Source organism: Rhinolophus hipposideros (assembly GCF_964194185.1).
Source record: "Rhinolophus hipposideros genome assembly, chromosome: 9".
NCBI classification, from domain to species: domain Eukaryota; kingdom Metazoa; phylum Chordata; class Mammalia; order Chiroptera; family Rhinolophidae; genus Rhinolophus; species Rhinolophus hipposideros.
In genome coordinates, this window is record NC_138055.1 from 74858086 (window position 1) to 74878500 (window position 20415).

The following is a 20415-nucleotide window of genomic DNA, read 5'->3' on the forward strand; positions in this document are numbered from 1 at the left end:
TAACAGCTAAATGTTAGTTATGAATAAATTACTACTTATGTACCTCACTGGGGTATAACCATGGTGTACGGATAAACTGACCAGCATTCTTGAGTAGTGTGTTTAGAAAAGCAAGCTGATAGAAATATGTTCAGAGAGTCTTTCATGATTTCCATGGGGTTAGGGATTTTCTTTCCTCTATCAGCTATGAAAAGGGACCTGATAGGCAGAAAACTCTAGTTATTGCTAGAGTAAGTGTTGAGGATTTCCTCACAGTAAGCTCCATGAGGGCATTATGTCTGTCTTATTTGCCACTGTATTTCCAGAACCTAATACACACTAGGTACACAATAAATATTTGTTAAATGAACAAACACATAGGAAAGTCTTAATAGCTGTGTGATTAATCTCAAGCTCAGAAGCATTTTAGGAATCAAATATGAGAGTGATCTTTTGAGAGCAAAAAAATATTTAGAGATGTTAACTCCAATTACTCTGAACTCCTTAGAGAAAGGTTGTTAATCAATATCAAAGGGGATATTCATATTACTCATGATGATATGCCTTTTCTTCTATTTAAAAAAATGAAACCATAACATTTTATAAAATTTATTGATGGAGTTCCATGTTTGGATTATTTTTGCCAAATAACTCAAAGAGCTTTCAGAAAGAACTAGAAAGGCTGAACGAGTGTTATTCATTATAAAATCTCTGAATCCCCAAAGATTATTCCTTACTTAAATGTCCTCAAACCCTTGACACGTTTGAAGTAATTGATTCCAAATTCATATGTATAGAAAGTATTTATGAAGAGTCAATACTAGTCCTCACTATGAAATTCAGAAATTATAGTGCCAATCAGTATGAGTTGGTAAAATTTTTCAAATTATCAGAAGGCAAAATTCATTTATCTGGTGTCCACATATTCTGTCATTCATTTATTCAACAAATATTAATTGGCTGCCTACATTGTGCCAGGTGTTATATCAGATTCTGGGGATACAGCAGTCCAAAAGACAGTCGCAGCCCTTTCCCATAGGCTTTATGGTATAGAGAGGACTGAAATGGTAGATCTGTCCCAAGTTTGGGGAGATCCTGCCTGTTGGCCTCCCTGAATCTTTAGAGCACTGATTTCTACTTCACAGTGCTGTCTAAAGCTTATCTAACAGGCTGTATCTGTGTGATAAACACAAACGAGCTAGAAGATGAGAAATTCAGACATTATTCACGCATCCACAAATATCGATAGATGTTTAAAATGATGTCGACAAAATATTCCAACATCTTGGAGTCTTATACGTAGGCACAGCTGAACAAAATTAAACTGAGATCATATCAGTTTAATTTGTCATGGTTGAAAATTGCATTTGTAAATTGGTTCAATTCATCTTTAGACAAGTTTTTCAGAGACAGCCTTGAATTCTTAAAAAGCCCCTGATTTTGTATTTAGATCAAACAAAATAGTAGTAGTTTACATAACTGGAGAATTCCCTATTGATTACATGATAGAAGAAGCATGAAAGTCTGTTATTCTTTCCAAAGTCAATTGTAATTTAAGCTCATTATCTCCCCAAGGATGTTCTATTTCAAATGGCAATAGAATCAAAATGTAAATGCCCCAATGAAAAGGTTCTGTATTCTTTTACTGAATTATGCTCTATGTATTTGCATTCAAAATCATAGCAGGAAAGAATTTAGAAAAATCTGGCCACCAATTGGACCAAGATAAAGAATTAAAATTCACCAGATCACTGATGTATAGTCACAACAGGTTTTTTCCCCCCTGACTTTTAATATCTAATTTATTTATGATATTAAAGATTGAGCTTCATGTAAGATCTCCCTGATATGTCTTTATTTTAATATCATTTTGGACATGTCAGTAACTCTAATATAATCATTAATAACAAAGAATATTAATATAAGTTGTAATTTTTTTCCCTTTCCCTTAGGTTTTAGGGAACCTTTAGAGAATCACAAGGGTCCTCTCTAAGCCGTAGGGATGCTTACTTTTGACTAAAACTTTAGGAGAAGGCTTATATTTCAATGACTAGATTTTACTGAAGAAAACTGGCCATTTGACTGGTCACATGTATCTAGAACCACTGTGACACGTAATCTGTCATTAGATTTCTTAAGTGTGATGGATTTGCCCCTTCACTGTGACAAATGACCCGACATTTATTAGCACTTAACATTATGCAAATGAAGCATACAAATACAAAAACTTCTAGAAAACACAAATGTAAGGTATCTGCTCATTTGATAATTGTTCTGTAATTCCATGACAATATTTACATTGATGGGAAAACATGATAATTTCACATTAACCAAACATGCTAAATAAAAACATGCCCTAAGCTCCAAATGTATACAATGTACTAAAATGTGTTGAAATGACCATTTTCTCATTACAAACGTTTAATGATTTCCCCTTCTGAGAATCTGTGTCATCGCCTGAATACCTTTAATATTTCTTTGTTAAATGATAATTAAAATATATGTTTTATTACATTTGTCTTGTAAAAATGAGAACTACCTCTTTCAAACTGAGTAATACACAAGCAATCTCCATTCATTCCCTTTAATCATGCTTTGTCTCTTTTGTAAACCTATTTTACATAACATTCAGGATCCTCACCCTTGCCCTCCCCCCCAGTTCTCTCTGGTAAAAAATGGTATGTTTTCAAGGAAGAGAATCTGTTACTATAGCAGAACGTTGTTGAAAATGGTGTAGCTCCTAATTTTCTTGCTGTTTGTCCTCTGCTGGGTGACAGACGATGAAAAGTAGGCAGAACCTGGCATAAGACTAGCTGAACAGGGCAAACTAAAAAATGTGCTGGGTAATTCTGATGGTTTTTTTTTTTTATTTTTTTCAAGGAAACAGTTCCTAAACTGAGTTTTATAAATTTTTAATTTGGGGGACTATCTGAAATATGAAATGTATTGTATCTTGGGGAATTAATTTCTGCATTTGAGTAAAGGGAATACTCAAATACTTGTCTCAGTTGTAATGGTTTAGCTAGAGTTTTTCAATTGGACATTTATTCTTTTTTTCAGGTACACTTGTGTGCTTAAGGTATTTAGTGCTCAAATTATTATTGCTTCCTATTCATTCCATAGAGTAAAATCAGACTTATGTGACTAAATTCAATAACAGTCAAAAGTTATGATCAGTACACGTGGCTCTAACAGATCATTTTCCAGTAAATAATACTTTCTGAAAGATGACATCTCATTGTCTTTTTACCTACATAAATATGTATAATGAAGTAGGTATTTGTTTCCTTCAGAAGCAGCAGCATCTTTTCATTGATAATATTAATATCACTAGTTTACATACAACTAATTTAAAAAGTAATAATACTTTGATCTTAGATTGCCCAGAATATCCACTTTATATTTGAGGAAACTGATCTAAACTTCGTATGACATATATTTGTGTGTGTGTGTGTGTATAAACATGTATTATAATTTAGTTTTTTAATGCCCTAAGCTTTACATTTTAAATAGACTTTTATAATAGCACATCAGTGTACGAAGAGTTTATATTTCTCCAGAGTTTATCAATCAAAAATATCAAACAAACAAAAAAATGTTGTGAGCAGTGTTAAATATAAATATCATGTGAGGATCAGCTGATGAAGCTAGGACCTTTGCTAGTATTCTCTTACCAGATGCATAACATTGGTAAAAAAAAAAAAAAAGACCTACCTTTGTAACAAATACATTCTGATAATATATATTTTGTGGAATAAATATACATTCTATTCTGTTAGAATTAATAGTAATAGATACAAGCAATAATTAAATTAAAAAAATACAGTACTAGAGTTCTCTATCCTTGCTTCTAGCAAACTAAAGTTGAGCTATAATTGCCCCACTCTATTAATGTATAATAAAATTCATGGAAACAGAAAATAAAAAGCCAATTGCTTTGAGAATCTGAGTAGAGTATGTAGTATAATACGTTGTCTTTTTCAAGAGGGGAATAGAGCTTGAATTTGCAATTAACTGGAATTCTAATTTAGACAACTCAGCAGTATGGATGTGAAACAGGTCAGGGAGAGGGGCAACGTGTAGGTTTCTTTTAAGTGGTGATAATATTGAACTGACGCAGTTTGAACTACAGCCTAATGAGGAATTTGTTAATCTGTCGAAAAGCCATAGAACCAAGATTCACATCATCCTGGCCCTGGTGATTTATCTGAAAGTCATGGACTTTATTCTTAGACTGTTTCAGTCTGCAGGCTGGAAAATCTCTCCGTTGACACACGGAGAATTCCCACTACAGTGAATGGAAGGTCTGTGTGTGTAAAGAGCTTTGAGCAGCAGGGGTTCAGGCCCAGAGAAAGAAGGTGTTGAGTTGCCTTGGTAAAGAATTTATACACCACAGTGTTCACAGCTTCTTGACTGGTATAATTATCAGTGTTGTCTTTTCTTTTTACTATGTGCTGGGATTCAGAAGCACGGTTTCAAATTTGTGACTCTCAGATGTTTGATCAAGTAGCTTTTCTTCAAGGACCTGAAAGGGGGGAAAGAATGACAAGAACTCAGCGATTGGTATTCATTTATCAACTACAAAATGCTAAAAATAACAAAGAAGCATGTGCTATGTGACAGCAGCAAGGATTATTTTGGGAGCTATCATTCATGCACAATCTTCTACATGTGAAAAAAAAATTATGTGATGTTTGCAAAGGAAGTAATTATCAAACAGGGATGGAAAAGACACCGTTATTCCCTAAAATGAAACAAAGAATACCGGTTTGGAAACATTTCAAATGTAAAGCATTTCTTCCTCCCAATTCCAAATAACTATTTTTCTTCATGAAGGCAAAAACCAGACAACTTTTATATTACGACTCTTAGGGAGGTTAGTACCATGTTTCCCTGAAAATAAAACCAGGTCTTATACTAATTTTTGCTCCAAAAGACACATTGGGTCTTATGCTTAGGAGATGTCATCCTGAAAAATCATGCTAGGGCTTATTTTCCGGTTAGGTCTTATTTTCGGGGAAACACAGTAGTGCTCTGGTGGAGGTACAGGCCAGCAAAGCCACTCTCTGACAGACTGGAAGCACCCATGTTCCTTCTCTGAAGCAGATACCAGGCCTGTATCTTCTCCCACAAAGGCAGCCTGACACAAAATAGAACAGAGACAGCTGTCCATATGGCCATATTTGGGGAGCAGTCTCCCCAGATAGTCCCCCGAGACCTGTCACTCTTCCAATTATAGAGTCATTTCTTTCAGAGAGAACAGTGGTTTTCAATCTTTAGTTTTAAAGCTGCAGATATTTTTATTTCAATGAATGCAGAATACCACCTACAAAACAGATTTTAATAAATTGTTCTGGTTGATGTGGTGGGGAGGGCGGTGGGGGCTTGCACTCTCTAGCTGCCATGCATTCTAGAGGTGTGCCTAAAAGTCCCTAAGGCTGGGGCCTCCAGAATGGAATTGAAAGTCATGAATGAGGCCACTGTGCTTTTTCAGGAGACACCTGACAAGATGTTATTTACATATCACATCTGTCATTAACATTTTAACAACTACAATTGTCTTACTACTATGGTTACTACACCAATGAGTCCTCACAAACTGCCACATATTTTGTTAAGAGTTTTACATATTTTTTTTTCTTATTTAATCTCCACAATTGACAGTTTTACTGAACCTTAGATTGAGTAACTTCCCACAGGTCTCTGCTACCAAGTGACTGAGATCTAGAGACTGAGTTTTGAATGAATTAATTTATCATATAGTTACATGTCCTGAGGGAATGGGTCTCAGAACAAGCGAATTTTAGTAAGAGTCTTGGATGTCCTCATCCAGAGGGAGAGTAGACCTAAGGGACATGCCAGCGGCTGAGAGAGCACTGAGTATCCAAAATATGCCCCAAATGTTCTCATTCCTGTGATTTATAGTTCAACAGCTTAGTGATTTTTTTTAAAAAAACAAAAGCCTCTTTTCCATATTACTGTCAATTTTATTGATCAAATTGCTTTGCTAACTTTTAAATGGGCCATTGTGGTAGCCAGAATTTTGAACCCCAAACATGTCTATGTCCTAATCCCCCGAACCTGTGAATATGTTAGATTCCATGGTAAAGATAAAGTTGTAGATGGAAATTAAGATTGCTAACCAACAGATGTTAAAATAGAGAGATTATCCTGGATTGTCCAGGTAGGCCCAATGTAATTAAAAGTGAAAGAGAGAGTGTGAAGAGTCAGGGAAGGGATGTGATGATGGAAGCAGAGAGCAGAGCAGTGCAATGTGGAGACCCTACGACCTGGTTTTGAAGGTGGACGATGGGACCATGTAGCAGGAAAGCGAGCAGCAGCCTCTGGAAGCTGAGAAAGGCAAGGAAATGCCTTTCCCCCTAAGGCCCAGTGAGACTGTGTTGGACTTCTGTCCTACAGAATTACAAGATAATACATTTGTGTTCTTTTAAGTCACAAAATTTGTGGTAATTTTTTAGAGCAGTAAGAGGAAACTAATACAGCTGTGATGATGAAGTACTTTGAAGTATGGGGTACTGTTATGGCGATAAGCAGTGAGGGTGAGTTGGATAACTCCAACTCTAAGCAGTGTGAGAATAAATCTCTGGAAAGTTCATATGAACATGTCTGTGAAGAGGGATAGGGGAAGATAAGGACAGGTGCCACTGAAGTAAGAGGCAGAGTAGCAAAGTAGTTAAAAGAAAGAGGCTTTGAAGCCCAGTTTTCTGGTTTGAATTACTGCCCTATCACTCGCTAGCTGTGAAATGTGTGAACTTCTAAAAATCTTACACAACTTAGTTTCCTTCTTTAAAGTGAGATGGAAAATAGTTCCTCATACTCATAAAATTATTTTTAAAAGCGTTCTTGGCACACCCTAATTGTTTACCAGTTGGATGCAGCATTATGATTATTATTTCTGGTCCAGTGTTCAGCTGGGTAACTCTGGGTTCCTTGGATTTGGTTTTATCAGAGGCATCCTCTGAGACCTGGTCCTCTCAGTGATTGGGCTAGCAGTTCTGGCCGTGGTTCCCTGGATCAGATCACTAGGCCCAGGGCTGTGGCAGTGGTAGTGGAAGGCATAGAACAGTCAGTAGTGGACAAAATGGAGGACTGAATAGAAGGATGAAAAAGAGGTTGGTCAGCCCACTGGCGAACAACAGCTGTTTTGTAAATCTGCTAAGATCCAGCCTGGTTTTGAATGTAAGTGAATTCTATACCTTACATCCAACAATAAGAGGTTAAGAGAAATTAAATTGGCTTTTGGTTTGGACTTTCTCAAAATGTTGACATCTCAAGAAGTATTCCTCTTCTTTCTTACTTTTATTCTTTTGGACTCTAGGTGAAATATGGATGTATATAAAATTATATTTTAAAAAACGAGATGTTTAAAGCTGAATAAACATAACGCTCTTTCTCAAAAAAAGCGAGCATAGCATAAGAAACCTATAATCTTATTCTTTGTTTAGGTTTCTGCAATATAATTATATAGTGATCATATCTACTACATTTTAGAAAATGTAATTTATTTTTCCTGATTATCAAACATGGAAGTTAGGACATTTGAATTTTACTTCAGGAGAGTTTAAAATTAGAAGTGGGCATAAGAGACATCCTCTACATACTGCCTGCATTCAACCCATTTTCCATTTGTATCCAGAATTTACCATTGCTAATTACTTCATAATTTATATTATCTCAGATTAAAAAAATGTTATTTCTAGTTTAAAGAATAGAAATTATATTTCATGTGATAAACAATAACTTAATATCTGACAAGTATTTTGCTTTACCTGTTTTTTTTGCCTGACTTATCAAATTAAAAAAAAAAATCAGAGATCTGTTCAAAGAAATTGGTCAAATTAACTTCATAAAAACAACCATAGTATGACTCAGCAAGTGTAGCAAATCTCATTTAATCCTTAAAAATCTAATTAATTAAAAGTTGAACAAGAGTTAATGGAGGTCTCCTTGACTGAATTCACCATAAAATCCCTGGATGACATGACTTGGTTGTATCTCTCTTGTACTTGAAATGGTTACTACACTTTCATCTCAAGGGGCCATGATCATGTTGGTTGCACAGTTGTCTTGGCAGGCCTAAGTATAACTTTCATGTTCACTTAAATAGAGATTTACCATATCCTGTGCAAGAAAAAACAAAAGTTTGTAAATGCCTTTTATTAAAAATGTTATTCTTTCCTGATGAGACAATAGGAAATTCTGAAGTGATTTAATGAAGACTGATGGGACAGAGAAACAAAATTGAGTACATGGCCCAGCAAATATTTATGGCCATGCTGTATACTTCCAAAGATGACTGAATGAGTATGATATAGGTAGCTTTTAGTAAAACCCCAGGAGTCCAAATGGCGACATATGAGTCCGAATGGCGACATATTTCTTAAAACGCTTCAGAAGAATTTTACTATGGGCCAGTGTGGTATATCAATTAAGAGAATTGGTACAAGTCTGTTATATTGATGGTGGAAGAAAAAAATGAGTTACTGGAAAGAGTGTCAATGTCTGACTAAAGAATAGAGGATTTTTATTATTTGTGAAAAGATCATTGAAAGGATTCTGAAAATAAAAATGTAAAGCACCTCTATCTTCGGAATGGATAAGAGAAGAGAAGGATATAGACAAAATGACTTATCCATATCACTCCATCTCAACAAATATCACCCGAGTCCAAGCCACCATATCTCTTGCCCAGACTACTAAACATTAGCCTCGTAATTGGTCTCTGTTTTCACCCTTACCCTGCAATAATCTATTTTTCCCAAAACAGCCAGAATGATCTTTTGAAATACATAAATCAGGTCATGTCACTCCCTTCCTTAAAAACCTGCAGTGGTTTCTATTGCAATAGAATCTAACTTCTCTCAGTGGTTTAAAAAGCTCTCTGTAACCTGGCCCCCATCTGTCTCACTGTCCTTTTTACTCATTATTCCCTAACTACCCCAGCTTTCTTTTTATTCCTCAAACATCAAATAACTCAAGTCTTCCTTCGATACTGCACTGGCTGTTTCTTCCACTTCTCATGCTCATTTCCTAGCTTTTCCTTGTGTTTTAATCTCTTGGCTTTAATGTAAGTCCTTTGAGGGGGTCTTCCCTGATCCCCGAATTGTAAGTCATCACCTAGCCAATCTCTATCCAAGCACCCTATTTTAACCCTGTAAAGTACTGGTCCCAGGAGAATGTTTGTATTTACTTGTTTGTTAACTGTCTCCTTAGGACTTGCTCATGCTGCTTCTACAGCTCACTGAACAGTACCTGGTCTTGCGTAGTGCCAAATAAATAGTTATTGTTGAATAAATGTAGTTTTTACAATGGAATGGAATTTTCTATAAAGACACCAAACTAAGGTGTATATATAATAAAATTGGCAGGCTATAAAAATAAAGATATATTGATGAATTCCCAAGACTTTCTGAGGACAAATCCCATACTCTTTTCACTTCAACATACAGCATCTCCTTGTCAGAAGTGTCACAGAAAATTGAAAGTCTCATATTATATGCAGTGTTTCAGGTTGAGCAAATTATAATCTGATATTGAATAAGTTAAAAACCAAATATTACCCATTGTCATTTTCCCAAAAACATTTGAACCTCATTTCAGATACACATTTGCAGATACTATAGTGTAGAGGTTATCTAATAACATGAACTGTGTCTTCCAAGGGACAGCAAGAAAACTTTACATGTGAACTCCAAAATTGCTGATGTTGGCAGATGAAATACCTGGTAGAATAAGAAGGAAAATAATTCTGTGCTACTTGGGAGTGTGGTTGCCGGGAATTCACTGATGCTATTACAGGTTCATATTGCTCATCTGAAAAATGGGGTTTTAATGGTACTTAACTTGAAGGATTTTTCTGAGGATTAGGGATAATATGGGAGAAGGGCCTAGCACATAGCATGTACTTAAAAGACAGTAATTCTTACTCTGAAGATTTTTTTCTTCAGTTTTCTTTAAAATATATAGCAAACCTGACTTAGCATTCTTTGCAACAAAGTGGAATTTAGAAAAAGGCAGGTGCATCTTAAACACGCTCTAAGTGACCATCCAAAGAGAATTTCAAAATCTCTCAGAGCATGGATGCTGACAAATCTCCACTTCACTCTTTTAAGTGGCACTGTTTTCTAATAAAATATGTTTCAGTATCTTCCCAGAATCTGTACTATATGGTTGTTTAGCTTGCACACTAGGCAAAGGCAACTGGCCAACGGACTGAGTAGGGGCTGAAATCCAGCTCCCACCCTTCTCTTATAGCCATGAACCCCAGGATCTGGGTTTGCACAGAGGCTGCGTTTTCCTAATTATTATAAATGCATTTAATAGTCTGTATCTGGTCCTCCCAAATTATATTATTTTCCAAAATATCTTACATTTGCAAGGAATATAGCTGAATGACACATAAAATAAGAAACTATTGTGTTTACATTTTCTGAGATCATTGTATTTCATTTGTTTGATTTTCTTTTTCTGGAATATTAAATCTAATGATTTTGTTCCAGCTGTCTAAGGAACAATATACTTTTGTACAAAAACAAAGTGATATGTGTAAGGGACTTTCCTTGCCTAGAAGAAGGCACTTCTCACCTATGACATGTGGTTTTGCTGTGTCTGTTGCTGCTGCTGTTGTTGCTGCTGCTGAATTAGCAATTGCTGCTGCTGCCGGCGCCGGGCTGTCCGTAGCTTTTCAAAGCGAGCCTCCATTTCTTCCAGGACTTTTGGGGTGTATCGAACCACCAGCTTGACGCTGTCCTTAGCAGCCTTGAGTAGTTCCACAGCTTTCTCGTGGTGTTCTCCTTCCACGCTCTGAAAAGACAAGGACATTCCTTAAGGGAAAGAGCTTCCATATTCTTTTCCCTGAGAAACAAATCTGCAATTAGTGTCATATTGAAATACCAAACTGGGAAATTTCAAGAAGGCATGGAAAGTGAGATATATTACCATCATCGCTATTTATCACTTATGTAGTTGACCTATAAGCGAGTTAGGCTGCACTGCGGTATAGATGGATGAATGGGTGTTCAAGTTAGGAAAGTGAGAAATAACAAAGACCTGAAAGACAATGCAAACATTTAGAATAGGATTTCTAAATTTTATCTGAAAGAGTAAATATACTGTTCTGGAAAATTTTGAAAACAATTAAAAAAGAGTAATTAAAGGTAACTTTCCCTATCAGATATTAAAATTTTTTAAGAATCTACAATGAGTAAAGTAGTGTCTTATTGGTGCAGTAAGAGACAGAACAGAACAGAGAGTACAGAAGCAGATCCATCATGTGTAACTTTTATTATATGATAAATATGGAACGTAGACCAAAGGGGAAAATGACAATTAAATAATGATGCTGGAACAAATAATAATTAAATGACAAAATAATGTAGACCCCAATCTTATAGTCAATGCTAAATATACCAGATTGATTAAAACTTCAGATGTAAAAATAAAACTATAAAGCAACTAAAATACAACATAGGCAACCATTCATCATTTTGTAATGAAAAAGGAATTGTCAAGTAAAAATAAGAAAGAATAAAAAATTACAAAATCAGATTTAAAAATTGTGTTTCCATTTCTCACACACTATAAAAATAACAAACCATAAAAAATATTTTCAATATATGACAATCAATTTTGTTAATATTCTTCCAATGAAAAGCTCTTACAAGTCAATAAAGACTTAAGCAAAATGGGCAAGTGAATTCATGGACAAATAATAATTTTAAAAAACGTCCAATAAATCTATGAAAGAATGTTAAAGCTCCCTAATAAACAAATATAGATAAACACAAAATGTTTCATTTTAATTAAAAATATAGTAAAGATATATTTTTAAATAGAGTATATTGACAAGGATATAGGAAAATGGGACTCTCATACACTAATAGTAATTTCACAAAACTTGGCACAATTTTTCTGGAGGGCACTGTTGTTATGCATTGCTAAACCTGTTATAATAGATTTACTTTCAGAGGAAGTTACAAAAGATATAATAAAAGATGCCAACATATCTACAAAGTAGTTATAATACAACAGAAAGCAAAAAACAAATTGATTCTTGGCTTTTGAATTTCAAAATTGTCATTTGAACATTAAGGCATAGACAATAGTTGGGAAAACTATATTTACTCTAAGTAAACACAAAGAGACTTCTCCCAAACCTACTGACGATTCTCCAGGTTGTAATTAGGGAGCAGCAGCGGAAGAAAGTTGTAATCAGACATCAGAGGACCCTGAGAAAAGTAGACAATCTCCTTCCCTCTCAGGTGATCCCCAGGGCAGATGACATAACCCCCCCCCCCTTTTTAAATTAAAGTTTATTGAAGTGACAATGGTTAGTAAGGTTACATAGGTTTTTAAAGATTCAAAGTTTTTTTTTTGACTTACTTCCTGAACAAAGCTTAGAGAAGAAATGTGTGTGTGATGTGACAAACAGGGACTGAGATACCCTTAAGGATTGCTAGAACACCTAAGAGTGGCACTCAAGTGGCAGACAAGGCCATCCCAAATTGGTTGAGATTGCATTTTCACAACCCAAGCAGAAGAGGGACTAAAAATAGATACCGTGTTAAGTTAAAAAAATAAAGTAATTTGAATTTCAAGCACACTTCAATTCTATCTTGAAATTCATATGACTATTACACAAATTTGAAGAGTTAAGAGGGTGTGTTCCATTCTGTGGTCTGCTTCAGCAGGGTAGATGTGAACTGAGAAAAGAAAAGTTTTGAATTTAGCATGAGGCAGTCACCGGTGCCCTGTAAGTGCCCTGATTCAGTCATTTGTTGGAATACCAGGCACATATTAAGAGTTTAAGAAATGACCACGATGAGCCCTGGAGGCAACTTATGAAACTACTCCTTACCACATCTGAATTAAATAGAGATCAAAGGGTTATAAATAGCTGTTGGGCAGAATATATTTTTATCTGTGGCTGAAGCCTAGGAAAATAGGCTTGTTCATTGATTAATTCATTATTTTAATTGTTCACTCAACCATGTATTTGGTCACTCAACAGATGGTTATTTTACTGGTTATAATCTACTAAATTTTTTGGAAGAACATGAAGGATGGGAAAAACTTTGTACTATATAAACTCTACATTCAGTGTGCTTGTAATTTCTTTGTAATTTGCCCCAAGATAAATTGCTAATGTACAGAATTCTCCTTTAAAAGATAAACTGGGTGATTTGATTATCCATAACTTTCTCTCATTTCTTTTTTAATATTAAAAGTTAAGTGTTTATGTTTCAGTAATAACGGTTCATCGGTTTCTAGACCAGATGATTAGTCTCCAGACTTCTTTTTGGCTTTTGTTCTATTTGCTTTCATTTAATAGGGTTGGAAATTCTAGGCCAGACCTTTAGAGGCCCATTATCCCAGTTTAGGCACTATGCCTGCAATTTAGAGTTGCCACAGGAGGGCTGTGGTACTAATACGTGGTACCATCAGGCTCTCGCCACAGTGAATAGCTGAGAGAAAAATGGCTGGTGTACTATACCCAGTCCTGCAGAACTGTCAGGGTCACCTTCTTCCTCCCGCAGCTTAGCTCTCTCCATGCAGTTAGCAGCTTATAAATAGCAGACTTCATGGTTTTTGAATCCAGAATTTTCACTTTGATGCTCTAGCACTGGTTTACATGATGACTCAGATTCTTTCCGACTCAGTAGACTTAACAGGTTTCCTGGTTTGATCTACCTTTCACTTTGCCTTCCCCACCAGGGCCAAGGAACCATTACCTAAGACCTGACTGTCATACTTCTTCATTTCTACACCTAAGTGCTTTGTTAAAATAATATAAATTACTACATGATTAAACAATATAATAGGAACTACGAGGTAACTCTTAGAGATTTGAAGAAATATGAGCATATTTGTAGAATGTATTATTTCAAACACCCCTTAATTTGTTCAGTCAAGTTTTCAGAAAAATTTCTTAACTCTCAGGGATTGTTCTGGGTGGCTCTTTTATCCACTGGCTTACCTATGTTATGAATATTTTTGGGTGTGTATGTTTGTCTCCTGAACCTATTATTTACCTCTGGAGTGTGTTTAGTCCCTCGGTATAACTTTTTAGTAAGAATAAGGCAGTTTTCTCTCCTTTTTTATTTCCCTTTTTGGTAAGAACAATAACAACAACAACAGTAAAACACACACAAAAAACCAGACTACCTTCCCATGGAGTTCTTGTTCCATGCATAAAACATGGCCAGTCTATCTGCTCAGTTCGGGTATCCATGTTGATGTACAAACACTTATTAACAGGTATTCCTTGAGCCCTGAAGGTTTGTCAGGGCTTAATCTACTTTTGACTTAATCTATTTCTCACTCTTAATGACAGTATGTCTTCTTTCAAGCTAAATATTTAAAAAATGTTTTGAAATGTCAGTTTATTTGTAAACAGTTAAGTTGTGTGTGTTTGTGTGTGTGTGTGTGTGTGTGTGTGTATACCATGGGTACCAAAAAAAATGTATACAAGTGGACACGTTGGTCAACTTTCAAGCAGTAGTTTACCGTAATCAGAAGTGTCTAGACACTGATGGTAACCACTTTGAGCACCTTCTGTAATTGCAGAAGTCAAATGTGACTTGTATCCATCTTTTGTTATTGCTATATATCGAGTATTACGATTTTAATACAGTTTTTCTTTTGTAAAATGTGTACACATTTTTTTGGCACCCTCTGTATATATGCACGCACACCCTTCTGATTCAGGAATTGTCTTTTATAACAATTAGCTCTGTTTGAGCAGTCACTGAAAACTAGTAGCACCAGCTTTTCACATAGGATGAGAATGTAGCCCTTATGTGATTTGAGAAGATCTAGGAAGGCTTCTAATTTTAAAGTGAAATCCCCTCCTCCATTTAAAACCTGAAATTCTATACTTTCTCTAAGAAATTTCTATACTTTTAGATTTCATTCCCTTGCTCTGGGAATTTTACTGTACCTATTGCAATTTGAGGAAGTCACTGGTATGGATTAATTTAACAAGGCTTTTCAACAGACATTTGATAAAAGCTGGATGTTATTAAAGAGGTAAGGGTTGGTGAAGAAGGTATGGGGATATACTAGGTACTCAGGAAATATTTAGACCAAAGAGAAGCATGGTCCTGCAAGACAAAGCCCCTAAAAAGAAATATTACCTACCTCACAGTTGTTTAATATGACCATAAGCATTCGCTGAAATGAATTAAAATGCACTAAAAAGAACAGACATTCCTAGCCTGAAATTATTTCTATCTTTTCCTGCTATTTTTTAATACATAGAAATCAACATAGGAGGGAGAGTTCAAATAGTGATTTCCCATTTCCAAATTCATAAATACAAGTTAATAAAATACTAAATTGATATAAAACCATAAGAACTGTATCTTCTACAATGTTAATCTATAAAGGAATAAGTTTTATTCAGGAAGCTGGGAAAAAATAGCTCAGTAAACAACCAGACACATACTTGTTTCATTAGCAATCTTATGTAGCAGTAAGCTTAGAAAGCTTGGAAATTAGTTAACTTGATGGAAGTTTAGTAAATCAGTGGCTGGTAAATGTACCAACTTTTAAACATGGCTGCACTCTCATCTTTTAATTATTTTTCTATTTCCACACATTGTGAGTTATCAAAATGGATACTCTTTCTTGCTACGCACAATTTTCTGGTTGATTAAAAATCCTCTGTAATAAAAGAGAACTTTGGATTATACTGCACATCATGAATTTACTCAGATGTGCTCTCTACCATGCAATAAACTAGTTGTTAAATTTTGACCCTTGCTAGACCTCAGGTAGAAGAGATGACTATCCTGGGAATGAATCTTGTTATCTGTGCACGATCAGTGCACAATGGCCCTCGCCAGGTCTTAATGCAGGTTTTTTTCTGTGGGAATTCCATGGAAATATGCAAACCTAGTTTGCTGATAAATTGCTTAAACACTTTGTTGGAAAACCAAAAGTTGGCTATACCTCTCAGTTATTCTAGGCATATCTGAATCCAGGTTTATGCATAGGCTACTAAATGATATCAGTCATCCTTTGGATTAAGGGCCAAATGGTGTTATCAGGGAATAAATGTTATCAAGGGTATTGGATTATGATATCTTAGTGCAAATAAGTAGCTCACAAATTCAGAACACTATTCCTGTAAAGCCCTTAGAAACAATCTCGTTTTTCTCCTTGCATCTTAATACATAAGGCAACAAAGACCAAGAATGGCTGTGACCTGGTCTATTTTATAAATTTGCTAGTTGCAAGGCTGGATTAGAACTCATGATTCTTTTTTTTTTCTTTCATTTTTTCTTTTTTTTAAATTAAATTTATTGGGGTGACTTTTGTTAGTAAAATTATACAAATTTCAAGTGTACAATTCTATAATACATTATCTATATATTGTATTGTGTGTTCACCACCCAGAGTCAGTTCTCCTTCCATCACCACATATTTGGCCCCCTTTACCCTTCTCTACCACCCTCCTCCCCCTTACTCTCTGGTAATCACTAAACTGTTATCTGTGTCTATGAGTTTTCATTTGTTTGTCTTGTTCATTTGTTGCTTTCAGTTTTATATCCCATATATGAGTAAAGTCATATGGTTCTTGATTTTTTTCTGTCTTATTTATTTCACTTAGCATGATAATTTCAAGACCCACCCATGTTGTCCCAAATGGCAGTATTTCATCTTTTCTTATGGCCAAGTATTATTCCATTGTATCTATGACATGTACCACATATTCTTTATCCAATCATCCATCAAAGGGCACTTTGGTTGTTTCTGTGTCTTGGCTACCATAAATAATGCTGCAATGAACATAGGAGTACACATATCTTTATGGATAAATGTTTTCAAAATTTTTTGGGTAGATACCCAGAAGATGGATTACATCTACCTAGAAGATGGATTACTGTGTACAGTAATTCTATTCCTAATTTTTTGAGGAAACTCCACACTGTAGAACTCATGATTCTTGATGACTGCTTTTTCAACAACCTCATTCTGCTTTTCTAGATTAACAAATCCAGACCATGGTAGGTCGAGTTTTGCGTTATGTGGAAGTTTAAGAGCTAATGACAAGATCTGTCAACTCCTAGTTTTAAATGGTGTGAGTTGGCCAGTGAAGGAGCTGCATGAGGCTACATGAAGGGCTCACTGTTACTGGGTTATGATTCTCAACTTTGAAAAGGACAATATAGCCAAAGACAGATCTACGCTTTTTCCACAGAGGTAATGGTGATTGGTCATTTTGTTCTTAGGATAGTTTTGATTTTAGCCATTAAGGCATTTTGATATTTTAAGTGTGTGTGTCTATACATGTAAATAGAGGTATGTATGTATACCCTAACATTTAGTGAGCACTTATGAAGTGCAAGACCCAGCTAGCTGCTATGTGTGCATTATATCTAATCCTCATAGCAACTATATAAGAAAGGTAATGGAAAGCTTAAAAAATTTATCCTAGGTGCCCAGGTAGTTAGTGGAACAGATGGAACTGAACTGAGAGGGATCTGTTTCTGGAGTGTAGGCTTTTACCTACCAATCCATAGCCTTCAATAAGATACTGAAGTGAAACTAAATATCAGATGGCTGGCTTTCCCTATTCATGGTTTTTGAGACCAGTCATTCTTAAACCTGAATGTACGTAGGAATCAACTGGGGCACTCTTAAAATATAGAGACCTAGGCTGTATTCCAGACTCATCATATCAAAACCCACAGTGATATGACCTAGAAATATGTGACTTTATAAAATTTCAGTACAGCCAGTCAGCCATTCACTGATGTGCAAATTACTGTTTGGATACAGTGTGCTAGACTATAGCTAACCCAAATAGTAAATGCCATCACTACTATGTAACTTCAGAAAAGAGGGCTGGGTAGGTAAGGAAAATCTGATAATTTTGCCTTGGTATAGCTCCACAGTCAGCATTTTTGGTCACACAAAAAAAATATATATATAGATTGGGTGTTTCATTAAGAATGGGATAGCGCAAAAAAAATAATAACGCAATATCTCTGCACAAGCTACAGGATACAGTCAGAAAAAACACGATTCTTTGATCCTTTCCTCCTCTCAAATATGTTAATTTCCTGTTCTAAATGTACTTCATTATCTTATGCTGAAGAAAAGTGGTAAGTGTATAAAAAGTAGCACATTTATCCCTTGAAAAAATATGCTAATGCCTTTCCATAGTACTTTGTTCCTGCCTAAATGTTAATATCTATTTCAGTGCACTGTAATTTATCAGTTTACAATCATTCTACTGTCACTAGACTATCCAAGGATAAGATGAGTCTTATTATTGTGTGCTCAATAAATACTTAGTCAATGAGTAAACCATCTCTCTCTCTCTCTCTCTCTCTCTCTCTCTCTCTCTCTCTATATATATATATATATATATATATATATATATATATATATATATATATATATATATGTGTGTGTGTGTGTGTGTTTTATTTTTATTTTTTTTTAATTAGGCTACGTAGCCAGTACTGCCTGGATTTGAATTTGAGCGTCTTCATTTATCAGCTTTGTGAGTGAGACAAGCTGCTTAGTATCTCCAAGCCTCAATCCCCTCATCTGTAAAATGAGTATCATAGATCATTACAGGTATTAAATTTAATATACACAAAGCACTTGGAAAAGCATCTGACCCTTAAAAGTGCCCAACAAATATTAACTCTTTGTTGAACTGTTTCCTCTCCGATAATCTTGCTGTAGGGGTTCAGCTGCTTAAGGGCAACAGCAACAACAGAATAAAATTTGCCTTTGCAGTAGGTAGAATGTTCCTTCATATTATCTAGGAAGCAAAAGTTTACTAAATAAGTCAACAGTGCATGGAGTTTGTTGGAAGAATGTTTAAAACAACTTGGTAAATCGACTGCTTCTAATCACAGTCAGGTAATTTAGAAGCATCATTTCCATGCATATAATTGATACGCTAATTACAAATGATCATTATTCATGAAAAACTTCCTCTCAGGCCCTCCACAGTGTCACACTTTGTTAAGGAAGGGAAGAGTATGCAGGAGAGTTCATTTCATGGAGCATGCAAAATGTGAGTGAACTAGAACAGGAATATCATCAAATAACCAAACACTACAAAACAGCACAGTTTAATGGGGGGAAAAGTGTATATAATTACACATAATTTTATCCTGTGAGAGTAGTTATAAATACAAAAAATTTTGAACCATGAAAGTGAAGAGTGCAGTGTTAGCAGTAGACCCACGGGGCAGAAAACCTAGAGTGAGCAAAAGCTTTAGAAAAAAATCAGTGCCCGAAATCACATTTGGTTGATCTCAGCTCACCTTTCAGATCTTGAGAGTAAAATTGGAAACAAATGTAGCTGCTACATTTCAGTTTTGATGCTTTGCAAGTAACTCTGCCCAACCCTTGATGTTCTGGCACAAAAAGGAGGAAAAAAAATTCCTGATGGTTGCTTGGAATGAAGATTAAATACACACACATATACACACAAATACATACAAACACATATACATACACATGCACATACACACAATAAAGGTATACACATGTGCATATACACACCTGCACATGTGTGTATATACATATACACTCATATGCATATATACACATGTGCATATATACACATACATGTATACACATATACTCACACACACACACAACCATCTTCAGGAGTACGAATGTGAGCCCTATAGATCTGAAAACAGAACAAAGCTGCACGGGAAAATATTCCTAGATAATGAGATCTGTAAATCAGTCTGTTAATTTTTGAGTTATAGGTTTCATCCAGAAAGTTGATATTACAGGGAAGTTTCCCAATCACTATTCACACTGATTTGTGCTTTTAAAATGCATGCTGAGCCTGACCACACTCTCCCAACCATGACACCATGACACTAATCCTCAAAGGAGCAGGGCCTCTTGCAAAAAAAAGAAACAGAAACGTCGAAATTGCTAATTCTCAATATTTGCTTTCAGGTCTGGTTTGGCATAGGGGAGGGGTTGTGGGAGTGCGGTAACCACCATCCCCCACACACCCACCATCAACTACCTCCCCCCTTCTTACCACTATTATAGCTCCTCTGAAACATGCAAATACATTGGTCACTAAAACTGAGTGCCACTCCTTAATCAAATCACTCATCAAACCAATCCTTGGTACAGCCAGCATGACAGGGCAGAAAGGCCAGGACTTGGGGTCAGGAAGAAGGATCGGGGTGTAATCAGTAGACAAACCACTGATGAAGATGAGTGTGACCTTTAGAAAATGACCTCTCTTCTTTGTGCTTCAGTTCCCAGATACAGTCCCCATTTTAGCACTGAAAATTCCAGGAAATGCCTTAGTCACAGGCAAACCCAGACAGTTGGTCACCTATTAAGATACAGATAGGTGTTGCAAAGATTAAAGAGTACAGAGAGTACCTGGTATATGACATTTTTTCAATA

At 35.6% G+C, this 20415-nt stretch overlaps 1 protein-coding gene across 2 annotated transcripts in view; it reads right to left on the minus strand.

Annotated features, from left to right (window-relative positions):
* Positions 1 to 2855: 2855 nt before the first annotated feature.
* Positions 2856 to 20415, minus strand: part of LIN7A (lin-7 homolog A, crumbs cell polarity complex component) — a 148040-nt gene continuing 130480 nt past the window's right edge. For both annotated transcript variants that reach the window (XM_081058842.1, XM_081058843.1), the window contains 2 exons: positions 10585 to 10803; positions 2856 to 4504 (listed from right to left, as the gene is read on the minus strand). In XM_081058842.1, the coding sequence (XP_080914968.1) occupies positions 10585 to 10803 (219 nt within the window). In that variant the 3' untranslated portion in view covers positions 2856 to 4504. The remainder of the gene's footprint in view (positions 4505 to 10584; positions 10804 to 20415) is intronic.